At 47.5% G+C, this 10,114-nt stretch overlaps 1 protein-coding gene across 8 annotated transcripts in view; it reads left to right on the forward strand.

The window, feature by feature from the left end:
- Positions 1–9,279, forward strand: part of BMX (BMX non-receptor tyrosine kinase) — a 55,993-nt gene extending 46,714 nt beyond the window's left edge. For 7 of the 8 annotated variants that reach the window (XM_041740229.1, XM_041740225.1, XM_041740224.1 and 4 more), the window contains exons 17-19: positions 817–935; positions 4,142–4,299; positions 8,822–9,279. In XM_041740229.1, coding sequence (XP_041596163.1) covers positions 817–935; positions 4,142–4,299; positions 8,822–8,896 — 352 coding nt within the window. In that variant the 3' untranslated portion in view covers positions 8,897–9,279. The remainder of the gene's footprint in view (positions 1–816; positions 936–4,141; positions 4,300–8,821) is intronic. The other variant, XM_041740231.1, reaches the window with a different exon arrangement.
- The last annotated feature ends 835 nt before the right edge of the window (positions 9,280–10,114 follow it).

The raw sequence follows: 10,114 nt of genomic DNA on the forward strand, positions 1-10,114 counted from the left end.
TTTAAAAAAAATGGAATTACATTATATGTATCTACTTTTGCACGTACCCATTTGCCATGGGCATTCTTTAATTTTGGGAAATATCGAGCTCCCTTGTTCCTTAAATGGCCACGTACTGTTCTGCTGCATTACTGTGCTTTAGCATATTTAATTGCTCCTCGACAGGTGGACATTGAGGTTGCTTCTATTTTTATCATTATTATACAGTGCATATCCTTGAATATATATTTTTAAGGTCTCGATGTCTCCAGAGGATACTGTCCTTCATCATTGCTCGTAACAGCAGATCAGAAGCAACTTACAAGGTGAAACCCTACAACGTTAGTCCATAGGAGCGAATACTATTGAGTCATTAAACACGATGCCGCGCAAGCAAATGTAACCACGTAGGGAAAATGCTCTTGTGAGGCCGTTAAAGGAAAAAGCAAACCTTAGTACGAATGAAACCCAATTTGGTGCATATTATACGTAGGACAAAAGATTGGAAAGTACGAGCAAGCGCGCATTACAAATTATCTTCAGAATTATGACTCAGAATTATCTGAGTCATTCTATTTTTACATTTTTTCTTGTTTTTCTATGTTCATCAAATGTTTTGCATTCAGATATCGGTACCTGCCAAGGGGGATGTGATCTTTCCAAAGCCTACAGCGGCCTTTGGGTAAAGCTACACGTTGCAAGGAGGCAGGAAACCTAGAGAAGCAAGGCTCCCCCCCCCCCCGGACAGCAGGGCTCTGCGGCCCCAGCACCCAGCCCGCAGAGGCCTCTCTGCACGGCCCGAGGCCTGAAGCTCTGTGTGCACCTTTGTCCCCGCAGGTATGTTCTCGATGACCAGTACGTCAGCTCAGTAGGAACAAAGTTCCCGGTCAAGTGGTCAGCCCCAGAGGTGTTCCACTACTTCAAATACAGCAGCAAGTCCGACGTTTGGGCATTCGGTAAGAACGTGGCCACACGGGCCCCAGCCCCGTTTCGTAAGCTCGCTTCCCCAACAGGAAACCGCAAGAGCAGCAAACAAACATCCATTCTTAGCAGAAGCCCCGAGCGCTGACGAAACGCCCGAGTGGCCTGAGCTAGAGATGGAAGAGGGTGCTGACCTGTGCTGGGCCGCATCGGGCTGTCACTGTCACCGTAGGAAACCTGCATCCTGCTAGCGCCTTTGTTTTTTTTTTTGTTTTTTTTTTTTTTAAATTTTTTTTTTTAATTTTTATTTATTTATGATAGTCACAGAGAGATAGAGAGAGAGGCAGAGACACAGGCAGAGGGAGAAGCAGGCTCCATGCACCGGGAGCCTGACGTGGGATTCGATCCCGGGTCTCCAGGATCGCGCCCTGGGCCAAAGGCAGGCGCCAAACCGCTGCACCACCCAGGGATCCCCTGCTAGCGCCTTTGTATCGAACCGTAGGAGATACAAGCTCTTCCACTGGAGATTTCTATCTTTTTCTTTTTTTAAAAATTTTATTTATTTATTCATGAGAGACAGAGAGAGAGAGAGAGAGAGAGAGAGAGAGGCAGAGACACAGGCAGAGGGAGAAGCAGGCTCCATGCAGGGAGCCCGATGCGGGACTCGGACCCCAGGACCCCGGGATCATGACCTGAGCCAAAGGCAGACGCTCAACTGCTGAGCTTCCCACGCGTCCCCCTCTAACAGTTTTTAGAGAGGAGCCCTTAAAAACTAGAACCGAGTTTGCGTGAAACCCAAAATGTTGAAGGCCTTGAGATGTAGTCTTGGACGTCCTGCGTGAAAGCAGCTGTGACCACCATCCTCTTTGGCATCGACCAACCCTTTGGGCATGCCTGGTGCAAGCCCCAAACACGGCTCGGTGCTGTGTGCAGCTCACACTCATTTCAGCTAGCATCCTCGTTAAAATTCATCACTAGATCAGGGGTCAGCAAACCTTGGCCCAGGCCCAAACCCGGTGGCCTGTTGCTGTAAATAAAGTTGTCCTGGAGCAAGCCTTGCCCACTCGTTCCTGTATTGTGTCTGATTTCCTACTGTAACCGCAGAGTGGGGTAGTTGCCAGAGATGCTGTACCACCTACAGAGTTTAAAAATACCTGCTATGTGACCCTTCACAGAAAAGGTTTGCTGACCCCTATTTTATTAAAGATCCATACTGAAATTGAGTAAAGATAATTAGAGAACAGAAATGATTCTTAAGTTGTGATTTGGTGGATTTTCTGAGCTTTCTATGCTACAAGAAACGTCAGGCCTGCTTATGATCACTGTCAGAGGGATCCAGGGTAAATTATCCAAATTATCATAAAGTTATGGATATGTGAACTGCACCTGAGACCTATTACATGTTTATCTTGGTCCATAAGCATAACTTGACTTTTTTATGACATCCAAAAGACTGCATGAGTAAAAGAAAATTTAGTTAGCCATTTATTTTTTTACACGACACACATTTTTAAAATACTACTTTTGTCAAAGTAGTATCATTCACTTAAAAAAATAATTCAATGTACACAGAAGAAAGAAAAGCCACGAAGATAGCATTGTGGTGAATATTTGACATCCTTTTGGGCTAATTAACTTGTCAAAATTAGTTTCACTCTCCATGTGTTGATACGCCTTATGAAAGATGCTTTTAAAACTCAGTATCCTTACTCAAGAGTTACAGTTTGTTTTTGACCAAAAAGTGGCATCACCCGGCTTGATTACTCCCCCTACGCACTAGAAGTTGGCTCCGGATATTTTCTGGCTATTTGCAAACACTGAATCCATTCCGAAGTAATTTGTTTCCAATGAGGACATTCAAAATGAACCAGGGCCTCTGAAAACAATTCTTTTTTTTTTTTTAACAATTCTCAAAGGAGAGGAGGCCCCACGGATATTTGAAACAATATTACTTTTGGGATAAGTGGATGGCCTTCAAAGACGGAACTGTGAAGGGAGCAGTATACTCTTGGATGGTTGTTTTAGAAGGTTGTTTTAAAAAAAAATGCAGGGCAGCCGGGATGGCTCAGCAGTTTAGCATCGCCTTCAGCCCAGGGCCTGATCCTGGAGTCGTGGGATCGAGTCCCACGTCGGGCTCCCTGTGTGGAGCCTGCTTCTCCTTCTGCCTCTGTGTGTGTGTGTGTGTGTGTGTCTCATGAATAAATAATAAAATCTTAAAAAAAAAACCAGCCACAGCAACTTGTAATATTGCCTTATTGTAAATATTTTACATGAAATCTGTGGCCCTGAAAGTCAAAGAAATTTTGAAGTTAGTCCTTCAGGTACGGTTCTAGAATAATTTTCTTCCTTCTTACATATTTCTGGCTGCCCAAAGTTTCCAAGCTGGCCGACTGCTGAAATCCTGCGGCTAGGCCAGGGCGACAGCACATTGGCCACCACTTAGGGAGCACGCGTAGCGGCCGGTGCTTTCTCCTAGCCGAGCTCGCGGCAACCCTGGGACGTGCACCCCCCCTCCCCGGGGTGGAGACGGGAGCGTGCTCGGAGGGTGGCTGAGGTGCTGCCCGGCCTGTAAGCGGCAGAACCGAGCTCAAGGCCGCAGCCGCCACGGCCGGGACCCTGTATCTAGACCTGGAGTCCGCGGCGGCCTCCGAGGGGCTTCGGGACACGGTGAACATCCAGAGAGCGAGCACAGACGTGCCGTGCATTCACGTTCCCGAGAGAGAGCCAGTGGTGGTGATCAGAGTCTCAAAAGGACACCTGACCCACAACATACCAGGGACCATCGAGGCAAAAGGAGGAATTTTGCCAGTGATCTTACCTGTAAACCCACTCGGGCGGCCGATTTGACGGGGCGGTGAGACGTGGCACAGCCGCCAAGGCAGAGAGAAAGGAGGGGCTGGGCCGGGGTTGTCTGTCCGGGGGTGCAGGGGGACGAGGCCCCAGCCGCCTCTCGGAAGCACCCCGGAATCTTGGCCCCAAGTAGCCCCCCTGCAGCTGCCTTCGCCGATGGCCCGCTGGCCAGCAAGAGGAGGGAGGACCGTGGAGAAGGGACGGTGGGCTCCGGAGGCGAGGGCACAGGGCCACCTTCCACGCCCGGGCCTCTGGCTAGGACTGGTTCCCCGGGCTCCCTCGCCCCAGCCCGGAGCCTCCCCGAGCCGCCGTCGAGGCCCCGCTCCACAAAGCCTGCACCTGCTGACGCGGCCTTTCCCTTTGTCCGCCGGCCGCCCTCCGTGTGCTGTAGGGATCCTGATGTGGGAAGTGTTCAGCCTGGGGAAGCAGCCCTACGACCTGTACGACAACTCGCAGGTGGTTGTGAAGGTCTCCCAGGGCCACCGGCTCTACCGGCCCCAACTGGCGTCGGACACCGTCTACCAGATCATGTACGGCTGCTGGCACGAGGCAAGTGCACCCCGGGGGGCCGGCGGGTGCGCCCAGGGCGGTTGCCCAGGACCCGTGGGCCGGGCCGCTTTGACCGAAGGGCCTGCCCAGGGCGGGCCCAACAGGCCTCAAGCGTTCGGGATTGAAACCCAGCAGCGCGGCAGCGCAGGTGCAGGGGCTACCAGCGTAACGAGCCACTTACGTCCAGCACCGTTTTAAGAACTTCATAAATATATATATTTTAAAGATTTTATTTATTTATTCATGAGAGAGAGAGAGGCAGAGACACAGGTGGAGGGAGAAGCAGGCTCCACGCAGGGAACCTGACGTGGGACTCGATCCCGGGACTCCAGGATCACACCCTGGGCCCAAGGCAGGCGCTAAACCACTGAGCCACCCAGGGATCCCCAAGAACTTCATAAATATTAACCCATTTGTTCATCAGGCAACATACTAGGAAGTACGTGCTATCGCGGCCAAAACTAAGAGGAGAGGGGCAGCCCGGGGGGGCTCAGCGGTTTAGCGGCGCCTTCAGCCCAGGGCGTGATCCTGGAGACCCGGGATCGAATCCCACGTCGGGCTCCCTGCATGGAGCCTGCTTCTCCCTCTGCCTATGTCTCTGCCTCTCTCTCTCTCTGTGTGTGACTATCATAAAAAAAAAAAAAAAACTAAGAGAAGAGGAAACAGACCCAGCGAGGTTAAGTGACTTGCCCAGGGTCACACAGCTGGGCTAGCGTCAGAGTCCCTGTTCTTAACCACAACACCGTGGGGTCTCTCCTGAGATAGAAAACGTGTCGCAGGAACCTATGAGCACGCGTGGACAATGCATAATGGACACCAGTCCCTCCTCTCTTCCCATACTCCCTGATGGTGACGAAACCATTCCGTGCACTTGGGGAATAAGAGGGTGTGTGGCAGTAGGCATGGAGCTCACGTGGCAGGGGACTGACTCACAAACCATCTACGATGTCCGTAGAACTAAGGGGGGTGGATGGTAAGGAAATACGAAGCTCCATCTCTGTCCTCAGGGAAGTCAGTCTTTACACACACTTATGCATGCACACGCGTGGGCACACCTGCACACACACACACACGCCCCACTGTGAGATTGGAAACACCCAGCAGTTTCTAATTATACGTGCAGCATAGAAACGTAGGCAAGTGCAGAAAGAGGTCAGAGGAGAGCACTGTTATCTGAGCCAGGTCAGGGAACCTCAGCAGAGTGTCCACAGTCAGGCGAGTGGAGACGTGGTCAAGGGTGTTCAGGGGAGACCGGCACAACCAAGGTGAGGAGGCCAGAAGGAGCAGGGTGTGCTCGGCTGTAGCTACCGTTGGAAGGGCTGGGAATTAGTCGGAGGAAGAGGTCTGGTCCGGATGCTGCAGACTGAACCACAGGGAGAGGAGTGTGAGTTTTGCTTTTTTACAGGCAATGGGGAGCCATGGAAGACTTTAGAGAGTAACTTGATAATAGGGGACTTTTAAGAACATTAATTGAAAAGCCCAAAGCTCGTAGCCATTATATGCTACTGCCTCGTCGACACAGGGCCTGATGCCACATTCCTGTATTCATTCGTCCACCAGTAGAAGGCAGATGGGTGTCATGGCTAAGCACGTGCACTGTGGAGCCAGAATGCCGGGGACCAATACTAGCTGTGTGACCTTGTATAAGCCTCCTACCATCTCTGTGCTTTACCATAAAGTAGCCCTCCGCTCATAGGATTCAAAAAAAAAATTATTTATTTATTTATTTATTTATTTATTTATTTATTTATGAGAGGCACAGAGAGAGAGAGAGGCAGAGACACAGGCGGACGGAGAAGCAGGCACCATGCAGGGAGCCCCATGCGGGATTTGATCCCAGGACCCTGGTCACACCCTGAGCTGAAGGCAGCCTCTGAGCCATCGTAGGATTATTGTGTGGGTTGCATGAGTTAATATTGTCAAGGCCTCAGAGCAGTGCCTGGACCACAGTAAGTGCACCTCGTGTCTGTGGTTGTAGGTTCACAGGGCCCCTGTGCACCAGGCACTCGGCGGGGTGCTAGGAAGAACTTGCCGCACACGGCGTAGAGCTCCTGTCTTGTGTTGGAGCCTCGAGTCCCCCACTGGCCGAGTTGCTGGCTATATCACACAATAATATTTGATCCTTTCACCTGACACCATCCCCTGGGATGGGGCCGCTTCATGATTTCCCACCCTATGGTGCCTCGCCTGCTAAATGAGGCCCCCCCACCCCTAGCACCCCTATGTAGCGCCTATGGTGCTGTGGGCCGCGGGCAGCGCTGGGCGGTCCAGTGGGGCCAGAGCAGAGTTAGAGACCTGCCGCTGCCCCCAAGCAGGCTGACTTCGTGCTGTCACACGTCCGATGGAGAAGAGGAGCAGACAGGGATTTGGGAGTCGAAGGCCGGAACCTGCCTGGCCTTTCCCACTCCAGCTCCTGGGACTAAGGCCAGGAGCAGATGGATGGGGCGGCCCCCAAACGGGAGCAAACTGCCTTCTTCCCACAGTCGGTCTGTTGAGATGGCTTTGCACAGAGACAATCCCGGGTCGAAGGTTCTGCACGTATCATTTTGTACATTTTGGTCTCCCACTTTTAAAATATCCTCTTTCACAATTTTTAGAAGCACATTCACAATTTCCGTTAGATTCCAATTTATCTTTCCCACAGTTCTCTGCACAAAAGTGAGTGTGTACATACGTGTGTGCTTCCCTTTCTTTCTTATAAGAAGAGGAGCATACAGGTTCCCTCTACGGGGTCGGTGCCCCTCCACCAGCGTGGGTATTTTCCCACTAGCTCGCTGACACAGACCATTGTCAAGCTTCTGGATTTCTGCCAATCTGAGAGAGGAGAGATGGCCTTTTAGTGCAGCTTGTATATGTACATCTTTCATCACAAGTGAGGTATATTTTTAAGGGCACTTGGGCTATCTTTCTGAGAATTAGATGGCGTTTCTTTTCCCTTTGTTCTATCAGGCTTTTGATTTCCCTCACCTCGATCTTAAAGACCCCTTTATAAATTAAAGAGATGAGCACTTTATCTGTGAGAGTTGTCAATATTTTCTCCCAGTTTGTCACTTATCTTTTGGTTTCATTTATGGTTGTTTTTGCCTTGCAAAGGATTTAAAAAAATAGAGTTGACTATATTAACATTGGCTTTTATTGCTTCTGGAAACCGAGTCAAAGTTGGATAGGCTTCCTCGGCCCCTGATTAAAGTAGCATTCACTCAGATTTTCCTCTAGTATTTTTATGGCTTCACTCTTTCACATTTAGGTCTCCGATCTAGTGTGTTTGTTGCAGTATATGGTGTGAAGCATGGATCCAAGGATGTCATTTTCTAAATGACTACGTGCTTGCTGCAGCACCATTTATTAAAAGACCATGTCATCACGAGGGACGAGATACCATCTAACAGTACCGAAATAGCTAACAGAGGAAATTTCCATACGCATTTGGGGTTATTTGGGGACTTTCTCTCCTGTTCTCTGATCTCTATTCATGTTCTAGCACTGCATTGTTCTAATTATAGAGGATTTCCAATACGTGTTAATCCTAGGTAGGCTAGTACTCCCTCATTACTCACCTTTTTTTATACTTTTCCTAGCTATTTTTACAGACATTTTTAAAAATTGAGTTTAATTGTTTAATTTTTTAAGTTTTAGTCCCAATGTAGTTCACCTACAGTGTTATATTCATTCCAGGTGTTATTTCTGCATACTTTAAAAGATCTAGGGATCCCTGGGTGGCGCAGCGGTTTGGCGCCTGCCTTTGGCCCGGGGCGCGATCCTGGAGACCCGGGATCGAATCCCACGTCGGGCTCCCGGTGCATGGAGCCTGCTTCTCCCTCTGCCTGTGTCTCTGCTTCTCTCTCTCTCACTGTGTGCCTATCATAGATAAATAAAATTTAGAAAAAATTAAAAAAAAAATAAAAGATCTATGAACTAGAGAGTCAATTTGTTCAGCTTGAAACTAACTTGTTCATCTTTTGGAGGAGATTGTGTTTAGTTTATATTTTAACTAGGGAAATTTGACATCTTTGTGATATTGATTTGTCCTCTCCAGGAACAAGTAACATTTTTCTATGTGTGTAAGTCTACATTTGTCCTTTTCATCAGTGTTGACAGTTGTCCTCATTTTGGGGGCTATGTTTCTGTTTTTATTTTATTTTGGTGTCGTTGCTCCTCCAAATGGGGTTTCCTCTTCCATCGCGTCTTCTGACTGGTTCTTGTACATGTACCTGAAGAATATTGATTTTGTATGTTAATTTTGCAGACTGTTCTCCGGTGAATTCCTTATCATTTGGGTTGGTTCTATCATTCATTCTCCTGGTTTTTCCAGGCATACATCCATATCTTATGCAAATAAAGAGACTTACTGTTTCTTTTCCACCTCTTCGGGCTCTAGTTGTTTTGTCTTTAGTGGAAATGTCCATAGTGTGTCCATGCTTAAAAAGTCACTAGCTTTAGGACTGAGGTACACATATCTTCAATATTTTATTTTTAATCATAATTTTCATAAACTAAGCCTTTGGATGTTTCTTTTATTTAGCTTCCAGAAAAGCGTCCCACATTTCAGCAACTCCTATCTTCCATTGAACCACTTCGGGAAAAAGACAAGCCTTGAAGAAGAAATGAGGAGGTCTGATGAGAAGGACCGTCAATGCTGGCCAACATTTTCATTCCTTTTAAGGAAAGTAGCAAGGCACAAACCATGTAATTTAGTTAATCGCATTCTGTGTACTGTTTGCCTCTTGTATTATCTCAAAATGAACAAGGTAAGAAACAAAAGATTTCCTTGACATTTAAGTCAAATTAGTAGTTTTGTGTATGCTGCTCTTTATATTATTATACTTCCCAGCCTACAGCAGAAGCACATTTTCTGATTGTGGTAGACAGAGTGTGTACCATGTGTAAAGATTGAACAGAATTGAAAAATTCTTTGTTGGATATTTGTTCTTTTCCTTATATCATCACTATCACGATAATTAAATATATTGTTAACAAGTACCAAAATGTGGACATTTGCCTTCATGTTTTATTGCTGTCAAACTTTAGCATGTATGCAAATCAAAAGGAGGGTTCATTAAAACAGATTCCTGGGGCACCTGGGTGGCTCAGTTGGTTAAGCATCTGCCTTTGGCTCAGGTCATGATCCTGGGGTCCTGAGATGGAGAGCCCCGCATCTGGGGCTCTCCCTGCTCAGCAGAGAGCCTGCTTCTCCATCTCCCTCTGCCCCTCTTCCCCTACTTGTGTTCTCACGCTTTGCTCTCTCTCTCTTCCTCTCTCTCTCTCTCTCTCTCAAATAAACAAATAAAATCCTTTTAAAAACCCACACAGATTCCTCAGGAACTACTCCAGAGATTCTGGTAGAGCAGGTCTGAGTGCAGCCTGAGAACATGTATTTTTAACAAGCTTCCAAATGTTTCTGTGCTGTCTGTCCGGTGTGCCCTAGGGACCTCCTTATATGGGGGGGGGGGCATCAGTAGGTGGTGCATAATTTAATGCAAATGACTCGACTCTCATCTGACTTCCAGATTAGAACAATGACTCTTTGTGTCATGTATATATGCCATGCAAATACAAAACTAAAATTAAGTAATATTGAAGAATATAGCAAATACATTTCCACAAAGAACAGATTGTAAAAGATGCTAAGGTAAACTTGATGCCTTTTTTTTTTTAACGTAATCCTTATCAATTTGGATACTGTGTAACCACAGTCTTCATTCTAGAATTGATTGTTGCCTTCTAATCATTTTCAACCCTTGAGTTTGGGTTCCAGGGTTTCTGGCTAGTTTGGTGACTGGCATTTCTTTCTTTCTTTTTTTTTTTTTTTTGTGAC

The sequence above is a fragment of the Vulpes lagopus genome, chromosome X (genome assembly GCF_018345385.1).
Source record: "Vulpes lagopus strain Blue_001 chromosome X, ASM1834538v1, whole genome shotgun sequence".
Classification (NCBI taxonomy): domain Eukaryota; kingdom Metazoa; phylum Chordata; class Mammalia; order Carnivora; family Canidae; genus Vulpes; species Vulpes lagopus.